This window comes from Hyla sarda, chromosome 3, assembly GCF_029499605.1.
Source record: "Hyla sarda isolate aHylSar1 chromosome 3, aHylSar1.hap1, whole genome shotgun sequence".
Taxonomy (NCBI): domain Eukaryota; kingdom Metazoa; phylum Chordata; class Amphibia; order Anura; family Hylidae; genus Hyla; species Hyla sarda.
This window is the reverse complement of record NC_079191.1, coordinates 342,830,300-342,850,510: the sequence shown is the minus strand read 5'-3', so window position 1 is coordinate 342,850,510 and position 20,211 is coordinate 342,830,300. Positions and strand designations below refer to the sequence as shown.

At 43.7% G+C, this 20,211-nt stretch overlaps 1 protein-coding gene across 2 annotated transcripts in view; it reads right to left on the bottom strand.

Annotated features, from left to right (window-relative positions):
* The window catches only part of CRIM1 (cysteine rich transmembrane BMP regulator 1), a 769,789-nt gene extending 762,662 nt beyond the window's left edge, over positions 1-7,127 (bottom strand). The window contains exon 1 of one of the 2 annotated variants that reach the window (XM_056567417.1): positions 6,120-7,127. In XM_056567417.1, the coding sequence (XP_056423392.1) occupies positions 6,120-6,432 (313 nt within the window). In that variant the 5' untranslated portion in view covers positions 6,433-7,127. The remainder of the gene's footprint in view (positions 1-6,119) is intronic. The other variant, XM_056567416.1, reaches the window with a different exon arrangement.
* Between the last annotated feature and the right edge of the window lie 13,084 nt (positions 7,128-20,211).

Below are 20,211 nucleotides of genomic sequence, written 5' to 3'. Positions count from 1 at the left end.
CGCCGCAGATCGCATGGCCCGGTTTCGCCGCAGATCGCATGGCACCCCTCGGCGTTTGCCCTGGAAGCCTGCTGAAGGATTTCAGCAGGGATCCGCTTCCGATCTCCGCCGGGTGAGCGGCAGAGACCGGAAATACAACAGGACGTTCTCTAACGTCCTTGGGCATTAAAGCCCAGGTAGTGGGGACGTTAGAGAACGTCCTATGTCCTTAAGAGGTTAAAGAGGTACTCCAGTTTTTTTATTTTTTCCTTCATTTGACTATGCTACAGAGGCTGTAAAGTTGGTGTAACTCACATTATAGTGTCAGTACCTGTGTTTGATGGATGGTATCACAATTCTTATGTGATCTTTGTTCATTTTTAGCAGCATACAAAATTAGTGTTGTTGCAAGTTTGCCCAGGTAGCAGTGCGGCCCGAGACATATTACTAGTCAAGTGTTAAAAAGGGAGCCTGTCTGCTTTAATGGGTGGAGCGAACACTGGGTGGGAAGGATATTCTCCACAGGGTTACAGGGAACTATACTTTCTTGAACAGCATGGATAGCTCAGCTTTACTGCAAAAGGGTCAGATGGCGGATGTGTGTGTGTGTGTGGGGGGGGGGGGGTGAGAGAAAAGAGACCTCACAGTTACAAACAAAGGATCCTGGGTCTTGTAGTTGGAGGGAAGGAATTCCAACAGCAAATAGCCATTTTAAAAATAAATAAATGAAGGTGTTATGGTGGACTCGCAACACAGCCATTTAGATCCAAGATAAGCACGGATCCTTCCTAAGCATGCCAATTACTGTCTGCAGGTAAGTACTAAAGTCACCTTATGGTGGATAACCCCTTTAGCTTATTTCTAGTGGAAAACATTTCTATAATACAGTACTGTTTGGAGTATATGGAGTACCTACATGTAGGTGCAAGTTCACACATCCTCCTTGCACACGGCTTGTGCACATTATGACAAATACATATGAAGTTTCCAGCCATTGGGGCCTACACAATGTTAGTTAATACGGAGATCATCCTAAACAAAGCACATGCTTTTTGACTGAATTTACAGACTCCGTTTGGTAGGAAGTGGTACAATCAGTGAGCTTGTGCGATTTGTGTGCTGATTTCTTACGACCAACCGAGCATAATGATAACTTGCCAAATTATTGATAAAATTGGCTTCAATTGTATCTCTATGCCTTGATAACAGACACATAAAGGCTTCTCATAAGCAGCTTTCCACTTTTATAAGCATGAATCATAAAACGGAGTCATAAATCAGCACCGGTAATCATTCTGATTGTGACGATTGCAGCTTTCAGATCAGGCAGCATTAGACCATATACAAATGGCAGAACCACGGCTGCTAATTTTCACCACAGGTAACAAACACCCTCAGATGGGTAATGTTGTAAAGCCGCACAACTCACGCTTTTATATAGTTACGCATTAACTGCTGTTTAATTAAGCATTGTATTGTAAAAGAGCAGTGATTCTTTACAAGCCTTCTCTATGTTTTTCACATGTTTAATACAACCATTATTCAGTATGATACGAATCACCTGTGCAGTTTTATGAATAATAGACTTTAGGAACATGTATATTGCACATTAAAAAGATTACACGAATGCTTCTCAGACCATGGGGCACCACTCATTTCTTGATAGGACATGGCTTGGTTAGCAAGTGCTTTGATTTCTGTAAGAGAAGTTTCACGGTCCTCACAGAAATGACTTACCACAAATCCCTTCTTTCAGGACAACAGAAAAGAACAGGTAGAAATTGGACTGTGGAGAAGAGAAGAGGTTATGTGGCTGGTACCCCACATGTTTTTGACACTGGTGAGGCACAAGCATCGCCATGGTTCAGCTAATGAGAGCCTAGAAGAAAAAGTTCACTGCAGACCATGACAACACGAAGGGAAGTACTGTAGTTTGATAAACTCAGATAAGCAACAACAAAAGGGTTGACAGCTGCTAACAAGCAATGTATTATGTCCATCACTCTATGGCCATCAAGAGTAGGTTTTGCTAGTCACATTTATGGTTAAAAGGTACATGTAGCCACGCAACCTGTGCAAGAAGTAGCCTTTGTTGTACTAAAAAGAAAAAAAGTGCACAGAGGCAACAAACACTACCCTGTAATCGTTTGTAGTGCTACAAGATTTTGAACTACTGACCGACAGCTGCATTGTATAGGATTGCATACAATTCAATGTATTACTTTGGACTGCGGCTTGATAATTAAAATCAAATAAAATCAAGTAGTGTTACTAATGTTGCAGAGTAGCTCTGGCCTAAGGTGGCAGAGCAGAAATTTGGTGAACAATGCCAGTCATATAATGGCCAGAAAATTATCTGAATCCACAGGTGCACTGTAAGTATTGCCTCCAAAGCCCTGCTGATCATCTACGTAAAATCAGTAGATGAAGGTTGGGGAAACCCGCTAATTTTGGTAGTACAAGGTGACCCTAAAAAACACATGAATGCTTGGCCGAACATGCATGTGTATAGGTGGTGATCAGGAGGAACAGCTGTCAGTCAAACATTCTGCCGACAACTAGAATGACCACCTTAGGTCTCGTCTTCTTACATTAGAGAGATATTTAGCCCATTTCATAGTGTCATTCCTTTGTATAGTAACATGCTGAAAATTAACTATATCATTTAATAGGACTGTCAAGATTGATTAGAATAAAGTTAGAGGAGCTTGTCTGCAATTCATTTAAGAAAACGTGCAGTGAGGCAACATAAAGCAAGCCTACTGCTTCTAGTGACCTTAGGCTCCTTGTGGTGGAGTAATAAAGGATATTCAGAATGTATCTTGTTCTGTCCACAAGACAGTGCACTGGACTTAAGTCTAGAAGGAAAGGCAGGGAAAAGGAGCATTAAACATCTGCCGGTGACTTAGAGAGGCCCCAGGAGACCTTAACCTACTAAAATACAAGACATTGAGGCCTTGAAATGGAATCACTTTAGATAGAATCTAGCAATTCCTGCTTCCTTTCTTCAGGAAGAGCGGAAGAGCTAATCTTTGCAGTCAGTGCATGGAGCCCCAGTGTGTGCCAGTGTGTTATACTAAAATACATACTAAACCTAAATATCTTAGTAATATTTTTCTGCAGTGTGATACCCCAGTCTGTGCCTCTTGCATCACCAAGCATACTGACTGAAGTGTGTCTGAAGCTCACAGCAAAGCTATTAAGGTGGGGGGATGGATGTGAGTCATATTAAATACTGAATGTCACAAAGTTGAGTGCTCGGCTACTTAGTCCACCTGTCAGGCATACAGAAATAGTATGTGTTGTGCGAGTCAGTGCCAGGCAGGGTTTCTAAAAGCTTGACATCCAGACCTATGGTTTCCCCACTGGTTACAACAGGGAGCATGCGGGGTTACCTTTTATGACTGGTCAAGTGGCTTTCACAGTATTTTTGCTCGTCTACTTAAAAGCCAAGTCAACAGGGAACATAAATCTTTTGCAGGGAAAAAGTTTTTATCCTGATATTTTGGAGAACAAACAGGCTCTCATGCCACACGTACAAGCTAGCTACATAATATGCTTCTCTGAATTCATGACATGAACCTACTAAGCAAACACAAACCACGGCACAGGCTGGATACTGTACAACATCACTACCAATGGAGATCTAAAGGGATATAAATTTCTATTCCCTTAGGAAGGAGGAGTGAGGGTAAGAAGATAAACATGGTAACAGAAAGCTACAGGGACAGATATCAATTGCAAAATAGATGTGCATTAATCTTTGATAAAGCCAATCGGTGGGAGGCATGTGATATTCAGGTGGCAGCGCTGCTGTGCAGCCTGTTGAGTTAATAGAGTGGATATCGGGAAGATAATAGCCATTGACTGGCATCTGCTATGGCCGTATGTGATGGAGACAAGAGGTCATATACAAGCATTTTCTCAGGCAGTACTCCCATTGATGTGAAGTGCTCCTCAATCAGAAAAATTTGTTTACACAAATAAGTCTTTAGATATTGATAAATCTGATGAGAGCAGTGGAGAAAGATTTACAGATGTCATGGCAACCAGGGCATATATACACATGTATACATGAGTGATGTCCAACCTGTGGCTCAACAGCTGTTGCCCAACTACTACTCCCAGGATACCCATACAATAAGGAGTTGTAGTTTCGAAAACAGCTGGCGAGGCACAGATTGGACATCACTCATGAATACAATTAATCTGTGTATGTTCATGTGGAGGAGTGTATACGATATATATGTATATGAACTTAGCAGTGATCCAGCCATGTGCTTCATTGTCTTCCTATCCCCTCCATACTCTTCTCTTTCTATATTCACAGACCCCCTTCTCTTTTGGGCTGACCTTCCCTGCTCCTTAATGTGTCGGACATTATTCTGCTTTCACCATTTCCATACTAATACCAGCTTACCAACATGCCAAGGGAAGGGATCTGCTCTCCTCTGATCTGTCAGTCACACGAAACACACCACAATACAGCCTGGATTACTGTAGTCAGTGCAACTAATGGTGATACTGCATTGTGTTAGCTGTAGGTTTTACACGGGGCTGCAGGTACATCTACTGACATATCAGAGAGATTACATGGTGCACAAACAATTACATATTCAAGTCTGTTGGATCTGTCTCCTGTTGTCCCATAGAGCTCCACATACCAGGCCTGCCTGTGATCAGATTTTTTCCCCATGTGAATTCCTTTGGTGCTTCGCTATCATCAGCATCCTATCCCCGCACACAAGGATCGCTCCTCTATTAGCCGTCACCACATCGCACTGCCAGCTATTTGGCAGGAGCTCTTACCGAGTGCCTGATCTGGCCCGGTGTCAGCAATCCAGAGAAGCAAACAGCCCTGTTATTGATGGTACATGATTGTTCACAGGCTGCAGGGAGACTGGCATCGCCATCATCTCTAGCTCCTCTGCAAAGTTCAGCAAGGATCCAAGATAAAACCCCAAAATCACTATTATTGCACAACAATCACATGTCATAGGAACACAGCAGGGGGCACGGAAACACCATTTTAGGCTAGAACTATAGACATGTCACATGAAGATCACTCTGTTGCATCTAATGTCAACATAGACGTGGTGCAACTTGTAATGTATTTTGACCATGGCATGACAGGCTCACATAAAACAAAAAGGTCTAACTTTGATGGGTTTGTAGTCACCAGGTTACACTGTGCCAGAAATGAGTTGCAAATCAAGTCACATGCAACCTGAGACATTTTTTTTTCTTTGTTACAGCCAAAATATAACTGCAATAAAGTCACCAAAACATTTTGGACATGCGCCTTCGGACAGGTCACTGCTTTTAGCGAGCCATGCTCAGCATGTGGGGGGCAGCATGGTTTGGTGGGGAATGCCCTGAAGCTTCCATTGTTTTCAATGGGAACTTCAGAGCATAACCACATGACATAGTAACATGTCACTTTTGCATGATTCTCCATCTTCCATTGAAGTGAACGGTACCGGGTTTTATTACGGTAAGTGGCCATTTTACGTTGAAACTGCTAATAACTGTGTGGTTTTTGCCATAGAAACAGCACTGATTTCCATGTCAAACACTATGCAGTAAGTAGCAATGTGAACATACCTATACATATCAATGTTTACCAACTAGGGTGCCTCCAGCTGTGGGCATGCTGGGAGTTGTAGTTTAGCAACAGCTTGAAACAACTTGATTAGCAAACACTGGTTTCGATCAGTGGTCCCCAAACTGTGGCCCTCCAGATGTTGCAAAACTACAATTCCCAGCATGCCTGGACAGCCTTCGGCTGTCCAGGCGTGCTGGGAGTTGTAGTTTTGCAACATCTGGAGGGCCACAGTTTGGGGACCAATGGTTTAGATAGATGTGCTGTCATGTGACATGTCACCCCATAGCCCTACTCTCATTCTCCAATCTCACCAACAGAACTTTCCTCTCCCAAAAGGACTAATGTGAACATGACAGTAAGGCAACTAAATGTCACTACAGGGAGCTGCACCTGAATCGCATGCGTCTTGCAGCCCCAGGCCATCACACAGCCCTGTCCTCCATCTAGCTCATACTACTCCTAGGAGGATGCTACAAGGGAAGTTTAGCAGCACGTGTGACCTGGCAGCGGATGATGAGGATAGTAGTCGCCATACCTTCGCACACCCCCACTTCGTACTCGGTGATGGAGTCTCCGTTGAGCGGGGGGCGGATGACACAGCGTAGCCCCCGGTCGCAGGCTCCGTGCAGCCCGTACACTCCCCCGCAGCTCTCGTTCTTCTGCCGGGCGCACATGAAGCAGCAGCCGCAGATGCCCAGCACGATACTCCCGGGGCAGTTCTTGGGCTCCTCGCACTTGGACTCATCGCAGGGTAAACAGACCAATGCCCGACTAGACGCAGGCAGCAGCGACAAAGCCGCCAGCACCAGGTGCCAGAGCCGCAGCGACTTCCCGCCCGCCAGGTGCATCCTTCCTCCGTGTCACAGAATCTCCCGACAATAGCAAAATCACCTGCGCAAAGTTTCCTCACACACAGCAGCGAGCCCGGGGTCCGCGGCTCTAGACGGGGGAGCCCGCCGGGCGCCACATATTCCTGTCAGCGGCCGCCCCCGCTCACATCCAACTTTCCTCACAGTTGTCACTAACACGGGAAACTTCTCCTCGTCCCTGACAGCAGGAAACTTGTCCGGTTGTCCTCCTCAACGCACAGCCCTCCCGCCGGTCTCCTCCTCAGCGCCGCGCTCCTCCGGTCACCTCACAGGCAGAGCGGGAGCCGTGTCAGTCAGTGGTGGAGCTCAGTGGCCGCCGCCTGTCATGCTCCTCTCTCGGCTTCTGTCTCTTGTCTCCTCACGCAGTCGCTACTTTTTCTCCCCTCTCTTGTTTATCGCTCTCTCTGGTAGAGAACGCAGCCCGAGCTGCTCACGCTTCCTCCTCCCTCATGGCGGCGTCACAATACAGACAACTCCCCCCGGCCGCGTCCCCGGCCTCTCATTGGAAAGTGCGCCATTGCCGCGTCCCGCCCCGAGATTCCACATAAGGAGCGGGTTGAGGTGTGAGCGCAGTCTGCCCTCCGCTGCGTCATCGTGCACATGGAGCTGAGCTGAGGGGGATGCGGCATTTGTCCTGCTGCACTCTAGAGTCTACCTGCTAGTCACACCTGTCTGACATCTGTCACCAAGTCAGTACTGAACAGCCTTCCCTACCCAGGTCAATGGTGAACATGCGTGTGCCCACCTTCTGTGAACATGCGTGTGCCCACCTACAGTGAACATACTTGTGCCCACCTTCAGTGAACATACTTGTGCCCACTTTCAGTGAACATACTTGTGCCCACCTTCAGTGAACATACTTGTGCCCACCTTCAGTGAACATACTTGTGCCCACCTTCAGTGAACATACTTGTGCCCACCTTCTGTGAACATACTTGTGCCCACCTTCAGTGAACATATTTGTGCCCATCTTCTGTGAACATACTTGTGCCCACCTTCAGTGAACATACTTGTGCCCACCTTCAGTGAACATATCTGTGCCCACCTTCTGTGAACATACTTGTGCCCATCTTCTGTGAACATACTTGTGCCCACCTTCAGTGAACATACTTGTGCCCACCTTCTGTGAACATACTTGTGCCCACCTTCAGTGAACATACTTGTGCCCACCTTCAGTGAACATGCGTGTGCCCACCTTCAGTGAACATACTTGTGCCCACCTTCAGTGAACATACTTGTGCCCACCTTCAGTGAACATACTTGTGCCCACCTTCAGTGAACATACTTGTGCCCACCTTCAGTGAACATACTTGTGCCCACCTTCTGTGAACATACTTGTGCCCACCTTCAATGAACATACTTGTGCCCACCTTCAGTGAACATATTTGTGCCCACCTTCTGTGAACATACTTGTGCCCACCTTCTGTGAACATACTTGTGCCCACCTTCAGTGAACATACTTGTGCCCACCTTCTGTGAACATACTTGTGCCCACCTTCAGTGAACATGCGTGTGCCCACCTTCAGTGAACATACTTGTGCCCACCTTCAGTGAACATACTTGTGCCCACCTTCTGTGAACATACTTGTGCCTGTCTATGTAAATGGAATGTAGCTAAAGGGCAGTACAGTGGTCCCTCAAGTTACAATATTAATTGGTTCTGGGACGACCATTGTATGTTGAAACCATTGTATGTTGAGACCAGAACTCTATGGAAACCTGGTAATTGGTTCTAAAGGCACCAAAATGTCATCCAAAAATAGGAAAAAGTGAGGATTAAAGAAAAATAAGTAGATAACTAATAAAGATATAGCAAGTCCTTATATATAAAAGTAAGAAAGATCTGCTAAGAGCTGTAAATCACTGTCTATGTCAGTATTTCCCAAGCAGGGAGCCTCCAGCTGTTGCAAAACTACAACTCCCCGCATGCCCGAACAGCCAAAGGCTGTCCGGGCATGCTGGGAATTGTAGTTTTGCAACCGCTGGGGGCACCCTGCTTGGGAAGCATTGGTCTATGTAGAGGACAGGAGCTTCTTCAGGGTACAGAACATGTAGTACCACCCTGTAGTGTAGGGGGCGCTACCAGACACCAGTCAGTGCATACGATTCAGTAATACAGGAGTTTTACCAGTGAATGCCCATTCTGATTGGTCAGTTCATTGACACGTTTCACAGATCTGGACTGTCCATAGCATTGTATGTTGAGTCTGGTTTCAACTTACAATGGTCCAGTAAAGACAATTGTATGTTGAAACTATTGCATGTTGAGGCCATTGTAAGTTGAGGGATCACTGTACTTTACAACTGTTGCAAAACTGTGACTCCCAGCATGCCCAGACAGCCTTTGGCTGTCTGGGCATGCTGGGAGTTGTAGTTTTCCAACAGTTGGAAAGTCACAGGTTGAGAAGCACCACCCAAGGGGTTGAAGGGGGTGATTCTTGTGGCCCAGTGCATGGTCCCCTTCACCACCAGATGATACTAGAACTAGGGTCCTATTACATGGCGTAATGTGTGGGCGAATAGGTTGATTTTGCCCCATGTAAGGCTGGGTTCACACTACGTTTTGTAAAACTACGGTTCCTGTATACGGCTGGGAGGAGGGGGCGGGGCTTAATCGCGGCGCCCGCACTCAGCCGTATAGGGGAGCCGTATTTAATGCATGTCTATGAGATGACCGGAGTGAACCGCAGCCTCCGGTCGGCTGCTTTTTCGGCCGTATGCGGTTTCCCGACCGTAGGCAAAAACGCGGTCAAACGGGTTCACACTACGTTTTGTAAAACTACGGTTCCTGTATACGGCTGGAAGGAGGGGGCGGGGCTTAATCGCGGCGCCCGCACTCAGCCGTATAGGGGAACCGTATTTAATGCATGTCTATGAGATGACCGGAGTGAACCGCAGCCTCCGGTCGGCTGCTTTTTCGGCCGTATGCGGTTTCCCGACCGTAGGCAAAAACGCGGTCGACCACGTTTTTGCTTGCGGTCGGGAAACCGCATACGGCCGAAAAAGCAGCCGACCGGAGGCTGCGGTTCACTCCGGTCATCTCATAGACATGCATTAAATACGGTTCTCCTATACGGCTGAGTGCGGGCGGCGCCATGAAGCCCCGCCCCCCCTCCTCCCAGCCGTATACGGGAACCGTAGTTACAAAACGTAGTGTGAACCTAGCCTAAGGCTGCATTCACATCTCCTTTTTGCAATACGGTTGCCGTATCCGGTTTCATTGAAAAAAACGTATGGAACCGTATTGCAAACCGTATGCCAACCATATCCTCAGGTTGTGTATGTTTTGCATCATTTACGGGGTTATACGATTTTTAACAGTACATCAAACCGTAGTCTACAACGGTTTTGTGTCCCGATCAAAAACCGTATCCAACCTGTATACGGTTATTTTAAAATGGAGTTCTATGGTAATCGTATTGGACCGTATGTGCGTACGGTTACATCCGGTTTGCACAATACTGTTTTTTTTTTTTTTGGGGGGGGGAGGGGGGGGGAATTCAATTTAAAAAAAACTTTATTTAAAAAAATGTTGACAAACGTAAAACCGTATCCGTTTTAAAACGTATTAAAACGTATGCAAGCTGAAAGGCTGCTGCACCATGGACACAGCAGAATTTAATTGCCGGAAACAATATAGAGTGGAAATTCGAATTCCATCCTCTGATGAAAGAATTGACATGTCAGTTCTTTCTGCGGAATCCACTTAGAAATGCATGTTCTGCCGGCGCTCGCTGCCTGCCAAAAATTTTCCGGGGGCAGACATTCCATCGTACACAGGCTAATAAGCGATGTTCGTCTGCTGGATGGAAGCAAATTGCTGCAGTAATCCTCACTAGTGTTGGGCGCGAATATTCGCATTTTAAATTTTTATCGCAAATTTGTGATTATTGCGAATTATATTCGCTATATATTCGAAATTACAAATATTCCCCTTTTTTTTGCATATTCCTTCTTTTAACTTGTGATCCAATTAGAATGATGCAAATACACTTGTCAGAGGTTATCAACAACATCCCTAGCAACCAATAGTAAAGTTGCCCACCCCCTCACTGTTTTCTTCCTCGAATACGGGAATATGCCACTATAACGAATACGCGGACTTCACGAATATAGGATGGATATTCTTCTATATATTCGCGAAATATCGCGCATTTGAATATGGCCAATGCCATCATCACTAATCCTCACCTGGGGAGATTTATCAAATCCTGTGCAGAGGCAAATTTGCCCATAGCAACCAATCAGATTGCTTCTTTCATTTTTCAGATGCCTTGTTAAGAATGTAAGAAGTGATCTGATTGGTTGCTATGGGCAATTTTGCTTCTGCACAGGTTTTGATAAATCTTCTCCTACCCTGCCCACATGCTTGTCAAGCCTTGAAAAGTCACGTTATTGCAGGCAGATGATCGCAATCGAGGAATTGAAAGTTTAGATGTTGAAAACAATGGGAATTTTCAAGCTGAATTTTTTTTGCCAGTTTCTGCTCAGATATTCCGCTGTCCGAACATAGCCTTAGTCATAAGAATGTGTTGACACCTGCTTCCAGTTTTCAGTTCTTGGAGCAGAAGATCAAAATAATAAGAGCACCAGCGGATCCCATTGACTTCGGTTTTTGGTCAAGGTGTCAAGCATTTCACTGGACGAAATAACAGCATGCTTCAGCTAAATGCACATCCGTGGGGAGCTCCGTCATAGACTACAATCAGGGCCACAAAACAAAGGGTCTGTGTCACATTGACTTCAAATGGGATCCGTCAGGTTTCTATCTGGTTTTGCAGGAGTTAAGCAGAAAGAAAAAAACAGACCTGCAGTCTGACCAACTCCCATCATTTAAAGGGTAGCTCCCACCAACCCTCTTTTTTTTTTTTTTTTTTTTCTCTGTCCCTGCCTATTGCCCTTCTATCCCTAACCCCCTCCCTGCCTTTATTTTCATATTTATTGACTAATAATTGCCATTTTGTCTGCCTGGTAGTGTGCTCACTACCAGGCAGACTTCCCCAGCAGGCACCACGTCACTGATGCCTGCTGGGGGGGGGGACTTCCGCCCTTAGTTCTAACAGGGTGCCTCCAGCTGTTTCACAACTACAACTCCCAGCATGCCCTGACATCTACTGGCTTACAGGGCATGCTGGCAGTTGTAGTGGGGAAACAACTGAAGGCACCCATTTGTACCAACCTTCCGCCCCCACCCCCCTCCCCTTGCTCAGATGGATAGAAGAAGCCGGGACCGCGAACTCTGCGCTGCGCGGCGAGCTGCGGAGAAACGGGGAATCCAGATGCAGGACGTGCCGGGGAATCCAATTCAGTTACCGGAGTCTGCAGAGAGAGTGCAGACTCCATCTGGGCTGAGGTACAGGCTGCGTGCCTGCTGCGGCCAGGGCGGCTGCTCCTGGACTTTACTGCGCTGGCTTCCTGCCTGTTTGATTGACAGACAGGAAGCCAGCGCGCAGTGAATGAATTTCGACTCATTTGCCCGGCTGAAATGAGTCGAAATTCTGTAGTGACGTCACTGCAGAATGCATTCGGCCACTAGGAGGGCGACCCCTAGTGGCCGAATTTAAAAGTGATTTTAAACTGTTTTAAAATCACTTTTTTTTATTAAACTATATTAGAGATATGTTGTAGTACTTAAGTACTACAACATATCAATTTTTTGTTTTCATGACAGTGCCCATTTAACCTCTTCAGGACGCCGGGCGTATGCATATGCCCTGCATTCTTAAGGACGTGGGGCGTATGCGTACGTCCATGGGAATTCCGGTCCCCGCCGCTAGCCGGTTGGGCACCGGACCGGGATGCCTGCTGAAATCATTCAGCAGGCATCCCGGCACATTGCCCAGGGGGGTCCTGAGACCCCCCCCCATGTCGGCGATCGCAGAAAATTGCATGTCAATTCAGACATTTTCTGCTATTCCGGGCTGATCGGGTCTCTGGTGACCCGATCACCCGGAAAATAGGAATGATCGTAGCTGTCAGTGACAGCCCCGATCATCCTGAGGGCTAGGAGCGAGGTCGCAGTGCTGCGATCTCCTCCTATCCCCTGCCATTGGTCAGAACTGATTCTGACCAATGGCAGCGCAGGACAGTGGGTTGCCATGGCAACCCCCCTGTTCTGCCCACCCCTGGATGTCGTGGGGAGAAGATGGAGACCAGTACCTGGAGGAGAAGATGCTTGGGGACCGAGGATCGTCGCTGGAGACAGGCACAGGTAGGGAAACGACGGTGTGGGGGGTCTGGGGGGAGTGAAAGTATAGTGATCTTTACTGTGGCAACTACTAGGAAGGCCAAACTGCAACTCCCAGCATTCCCAGACAGCTAAAAGCTGTCTGGGCATGCTGGGAGTTGTAGTTTTGCAACATCTGGAGGGTCACAGTTTGGAGGCCCATGTTACAGTGGTGCCCAAACAGTAGCCCTCCAGATGTTGCCAAACTGCAACTCTCAGCATGCCTAGACTGCCCAGGCATGCTGGGAGTTGTAGTTCTGTAACATCTGTCCCTTCAGATTTTGCAATTTTCATGACATTTTTTAAAATTGCTGCTCTACTTTGAAGCCCTCTAATTTTTTCAAAAAGCAAAAATATGTCCATTTTATGATGCCAACATAAAGTGGACATATTGTATTTGTGAAGAAAAATAACATTTATTGGGAATATCTATTTTCCTTACAAGTAGAGAGCTTCAAAGTTCGAAAAATACAAAATTTTCATGAAATTTGGGGATTTTTCACCAAAAAAGGATGCAAATAATGCCAAAAATTTACCACCAAAATAAAGTAGAATATGTCACGAAAAAACAATCTCAGAATCAGAATATTCGGTAAAAGCGTTTTCGAGTTATTAATTCGTAAAGCGACGGTGGTCAGAATTGTGAAAAAGGGCTCAGTCCTTAAGGTGAAAAAGGGCTGCGTCCTTAAGGGGTTAAAGACACTGATGTGCACTATGCCTTCCCTGTTGTGTCCATTTTTTTTTTTTTTTTTTACGGAACCTACAGTGGAGACACCTGACACAGGTGTACAACAAGCCTTTAGGCTTTGTGCACACACTTCAGAGTAGAGGCATTACACAAGCTATCCATTGCAGCTTCTGCTTTACAAAGGGCAGCTAAAAAATGTGAGCTGTTATCTGAGCGATCACTCTGCTTTTCTTTCCACTACTGTTGCTAAATCCTTGTAATTCCTACCAGCCAGACATGAAAAAAATACTGCCCCTAGTATACAAGCTGAGAATCCTATTAGATTCATAGAAGCAGCAGTAAAGCAGGGTCTAGTCCTAACATCTTGTGTCAGAAAGACCTTTGCTGACATTTTAAAACATTTTGCTGACAGGTTAAACGAAAGAACTGGACTAAAATCATCCCTCTGTTTTGTGATCAAAGGAAAAGATCAGATTTAGGTAAATGGAAAGAGCATTGGTAAGATAAGTTATACCTTGGGACATTAACTTCTCTCTGTATACAGGGCAGTGCTCAGCCTGATGGGCACATGTGGGCACCACTAGAGAACTTCACAATTTCATTTATCAAACAGTTACAGTATTGGATTGTTTGTTATCTGGGTACAGCTATGGGGAGCTTAACTTAAAGGGGTATTCCAGGAAAAAAACTTTTTATATATATTAACTGGCTCCAGAAAGTTAAACAGATTTGTAAATTACTTTTATTAAAAAATCTTAATCATTTCAGTACTTATGAGCTTCTGAAGTTAAGGTTGTTCTTTTCTGTCTAAGTGCTCTCTGATGACACGTGTCTCTGGAAACGCCCAGTTTAGAAGAGGTTTGCTATGGGGATTTGCTTCTAAATTGGGTGTTTCCCGAGACACGTGTCATCAGAGAGCACTTAGACAGAAAAGAACAACCTTAACTTCAGAAGCTCATAAGTACTGAAATGATTAAGATTTTTTTATAGAAGTAATTTACAAATCTGTTTAACTTTCTGGAGCCAGTTGATATACATAAAATATTTTTTTTTTTTTCCTGGATAACCCCTTTAATAAAATAAGGTCCAATATCCCAATATGTGTTGGTCAAAGCTGAACCAACATCTCTACTGTCCCATAGCAAAAGTGGTAGTACTACAAGTACTAGCATGTAATAGGGCCAAAAGCTGATCATGCACACTAGATTAAAGTCGTCTGTACCCGCCAATTTCATTGACATCAGTAAACCATGTAAGGGGCCTCCTGACTCTACCCTAAAAGCAGATATTGGGGAAGAGAAGATCAGTCACGTTGGATAGCAACATGCCCTTTGTTCTCGGGAGAATAAGCAGACACCAGAAAGATCTGGTAGGGAATTTCTTCCCTCTTTCCATTAATTTCCATCCAAATCAATTTGCATGTGTATTGGGGGAATCAGGAAAAATAGCTGTCCAAAATGTATGGGAAGGGATGCGTGCACTTGTTGTACAGCAGTTACTAGAAAGCTTCACATGTGCCATGGAAGATGATAAAAAGCACCCTGAGGCCAGTTAGCATGGCCGGAAATATGCGGAATGTCCACCAGGAAAACACAGATGGACATTTCGTACATTTGAATGATCCAGCAGGCGCTAGGACTGTTTGGAAATGCAATGCATTTCCAAGCGTAATTTGCAGAAAGAATCAGGATTTCCACGGCAGATGTGATGTTTCAGGAAATTCTGCCATGTGCAGAATTGGAAATCAATAGAACTATGGCTATGTTCACTGATAGAATTTCTTAGCAGAATTCTGCAAGAATATTCTGACTCAAAATTCTTGGGCAGCAGAGTCCCTTTGATTTCAAAGGGATTCTGCTGCACTGTGCACATGGCGGAATTCCCGATTCCGGCGTCTGCAGAAAGAATAGCCATGTCTATTCTTTCTGCAGATTCCACTCAGAGATGCATTACTGTCTATGGCTAAGTTTCCACTTGTTTTTTTTTTTCTGGCAGTTTTTGGAAAACTGCCACTGCAGTTTTTGAGCCAAAGTCAGAAGTGGATCCATAAGGGAGGAGAAGTGTAAGTTCTTCCTTTATATGTCCTGTTCCTTTTGAATACATTTCTGTCTTTGGCTCAAAAACTGCAGTGGCAGTTTTCCAAAAACTGGCAGGAAAAAAAAAAAAACAAGTGAAAACGTAGCCTATGAGGCACATTTCCAAGTGGTCCTATCACCCACTGGATCATTCAAATGTGTGGAATGTCCACCCTAAAGAGTGTTTGCCCCCCAAAAGTTTGGGAAGCAGGAGGAGTTAGGTAATAGGATAATAATAATTACAAACATATATGCATGTATTGTAGGTAAGGCTGCATTCACACCACATTTTTGTAATACAATTCCCGTATCAGGTTTTTGAGGAAATACGGATTCCTCAAAACCTGACTAAACTGTATCAAAACGTGTGTACAAATTTTAACCCGTATACAGTTAAAAACCGTATACGGTTTGAAAACTGACATCCGGCTGCATCAGTTTTTTAAGAAAAAAATGTATACGTTTTTAACTTTTCACTCCATTTTGAATAAAAATTTTTGTTTGATTGAAATTCCAAGAAAAAAACTGTGCAAAGTCAAAAACCGTATGGTGAAAATTGGATGGAACTTTATTAACATTTCTGTACGGTTCCCATTGACTCCTATGTTAAAAAAAAAAAAACATATACGGTTTAATACAGTTTTTCAACTGGACCTAAAACCGTGGTAGACTACGGTTTTGGGTACAGGAAAAAAAAACTGACAAAACCGTACAGGATGCAAAACGGACACAACCTGATGCATCTTTTGGCATACGGTTTTCAATGGAGAGTCAATGTATATGGTTTTCAATACGGTTCCGTACGGTTTTCACATAGAAAACGTATACGGGAACTGTATCGCAAAAACGTGGTGTAAATGCAGCCTTATAACAATTCCTTTTCCCATCAGTATATATTTTAAAAGCTTAGCTTAAAACGTCTAGGCCCTGATGCAAACCATTTTGTGCCATTTATAGTACTAGCAGGGCTCAAGTCCTGCAGGAATGCATGGGAACTTAATTCTTGCACTTTTTCCACACCAGTAACACTTCCCATTAGCAGGAGTCCTGCAGGATCAGCCCTTGAGAAGGAAATCTTGGGTGAGCACCCAGGACTTGGCCCCTGACTAGCATCAATCTATGTGTTAAAGGGAAACTCCGGTGGAGACAAGTGGAAAACAAATGTTTTCAAATCAACTTGTGCCAGAAAGTTAAACAGATTTGTAAATTACTTCTATTTCAAAATCTGAAGCCTTCCAGTTCTTATCAGCTGCTGTATACTACAGAGAAATGTTTGAAGTTCTTTCCAATCTGACAACAGTGCTCTCTGCTGACACCTCTGTCCATGTCAGGAACTGTCCAGATTAGAAGCATATCCCAATAGCAAACCTCTCGTACTCTGGACAGTTCCTGACACAGACAGAGGTGTTAGCAGAGAGCACTCTGGACAGGCTGGAAAGAACTTTACAAATTTCTCTGTAGTAGATCTGTAGCATACAGTGGCTCATAAGTACTAGAGGGGTTAAGCTTTTTAAAAATAAGTAATTTACAAATATAAAAGAAGCAAAAAGAAACATAGCCAGCACAACTACCTAATACATGGGTGCACGGTACTGTGGCCACAGCAGCGTGCACCCGTGTATTAGGTAGTATTGCTGGCTATGTTTCTTTTTGTTTTTGCTGTGCAATTTAGGAGTGGCTCCCTCTCTAGCCATGCACCCCTCCCCTTTTTCACAGGAGGTTTTTTAAATTGATAGTGGATCCAGCATGTTACCCAGTCAGAGGCCATATGCCCAGCAGAGGTGAGTGAAATGAGTGTTAGGGTCCCATCCAAAATGAGGCCACCACCGCGTGGTGGATGGGGGATGCGTTTTGATCAAAAAGTACGCTAAGAGCCTCCAATTTTTGACCAAGAGTGCTGCTGCAACCTTCTTTCCTGTTTATCACATACAATCAGATTGCTTCCTTTTAGTTAACCTTTTTTTTTTTATTTTTTTTTAAAGGTCTCTGAAAAATAAAAGAAACAATCTGGTTTGTTGCTACCTCTTTTGTTCTGCACAGGTTTTGATAAATATTTCCCATTCAGACTCTTATCGGACACCAGGGGTGTGGAAGAAAACTCATCCCTACAGTATGTTCACATACTACAGCAGTGTTCCCATTGTATTACAGTTTTGTTGAAGCTAAAACATCTGCTGTAAGCATTTGAATGTGGTCGTTTCTGCTGCATATCCATACATGGATTTCTGCAAGCACCATTCAGGTGAATAGGACAAAAAAGGTCTGCCAAAAACCTGCCTTGTGTGAATGTACCCGTATGCTGTAGAATCAGCATCGATGACACAAAATTGAAAATCTATGAATGAAATTGCTAAATTTCTGCTTACATGTATCAAGGCATTGTAACAATTATGTAGATGTCACAATATATACTGGCAATCATATACATAATCATGCACGTGTTGAAATTACCAAACAATAAAATGCATTTTTATCTCAGTTATTTGGGACAATTGTTATAATCAATTATACTGGAAACATGATCTCCCTGTATACCCTATATAAGCCACTTAGCAGGTGGTAATAGTCTCATAGAACATTAGCTAGACCGACTCTTCATTTATTAACATTTATCAGCTTTGACTGCAGAATAAAGGTGATAGACAGGTCTGAGAACGTTCCCGGGATCGATTTTGTTAAGAAATTGCTCTGACTGGAAAGAGTAAAAAGTACGCTATTACATGCAATTCCCCAGTTGTGGTTTTATTAAACAGAGTTGTGCTGCTGCCACCAACAGTCCGACTATGGAATTGAAGAGGAGTTTTACATTGATTTACTTTAGGTACCCTGTACATTGATATGTTAGTTCTGCTATGATATATTGAAGCAAATGTAGAGATTTACCAATTTACAGCAGGAAATGCTTTACAGTGTGGAAGGAAATAAATCTCACTGTCTGGAAAGAGAATGACAAGCTATTTGGTAATATTTTAACCATCATGTACTGTACTGGTTGCACAGAAACATGCATTTTAAGAACAGCTTTAGTCACTGGACTAGCATGTATTAAATGACAAATTAGAAATATGTATGTTCTGCTGCTGTATTTCTGATTCTACTGCACGAAATTAACTTTTTTGAGTCAATTTATTTGTTTTTCTATAAAGCTTATAAACAAAACAATTGCAAAGGTATTTAAAAGTATCATGAGAGGTCTTCTTTAAGGACACGGTCCATTTTCCATTTTGGCCTCAAAGGGGTTCTCCACTGGAAAACCTTTTTTTTTTTAAATCAACTGTTGCCAGAAAGTTAAGCAGATTTGTAAATTACTTACATATTAATCCGTCCAGTACTTATGAGCTGCTATATGCTCTACAGGAAATTAATTTCTTTTTGAATTTCCTTTCTGTCTGACCACAGTCCTCTTCTGACACCTATATCCATTTTAGGAACTGTCCAGAGCAGGATAGGTTTACTATGGGGATTTGCTCCTACTCTGGACAGTTCCTAAAATGGACAGAGGTGACAGCAGAGAGCACTGTGGTCAGACCGAAATCAAATTAAAAAAGAAAAAACTTTCTCTGTAGAATACAGCAGCTGATAAGTACTGGAAAGATAAACATTTTTAAAAAGCAGTAATATTCAAATCTGTTTAACTTTCTGGCACCAGTTGATTTAAAAAAAAATATTGGCAATAAAAAGAAAGCGATTGAGAGGCTCACACCACTAAGGAGTTATATACCGAGGTAGCCTGTGTTACACATGCCTGTTGCGCCGAAATAGATAGATAAATGGTAAAAGAAAAACAGTCCTCTGGTAATAGAAATATACCTAGACCACTGTTTTCTATTACCATTGATTTAAAAAAAATAAAAAATGTTTTCCAGTGGAGTACCCCTTCAAGGCCAAGATGGAAAATTGGCTGTGTCCTTAAATAGTACCTCTCATGATCTCGTTACAGGATATAATCCTCCCAGTTCACTGCCCCCATCATGATAAACCACCCCCTGCCTTTATTTCTATTATTTGTCATTTTTCTACCTTGATATTGCTCTGTATTTTCTGCTCAGTCTCCTTAAGATTTGCAGACAGGCAAGGGGCGTTACCCAGCAGGCGTGACATAATCTAATCCATACAGGGGAGAACTTCCTCCCTCACTCTGCTACTCACAGTTCAGTGTGAGATGAGCTATGATTGGCTAAGGCTGCACCCCCCCCCCCCCCCCCCGACCCCAGAGCTCTCCCAAATGCATTTCCTGATTTTGGACTTCTGCTAGGCCAGCAGGAGTTCTAAGTCTAGAGATAGGGGGAAATAGGGAGACACCTAGTGGCAGCTTTTTTTAAACACAAATAAAACATAGAAAACTTCATTTTTTTTTAAAACAAAGTACATTAGAAAGATTTTTTATTTACCAAAAGGAGTGTAATAGCAAAAATTAGTTTTAATGAGTGTCCTTTTAAGGGGTCAAAGTTACTGTATTCTAACCCTAATAACTTTTTTATTTTGTGTAAATGGGGATGTATGAGGGCTCACTTTCTGCACTGTGATCTTTAGTTTTTATTGTTACAGTATAACTTTTGCGCATATGACTTTTTCATCGCTTTAATTCTATTTTTGTTAACAAAAATCAGCGATTTTGGTTGTGCAGGCAAGATTTATCTAATATGTAGAGGAAAAGCAGACCAGTTCCCCATAGCAACCAATCAGATTGCTTCTTCTATTTTTCAGATGCCTTTTAAAAATAAATAAAAGAAAAAAATGAAAGAAGCATTCCGCTATGGGCAACTGGT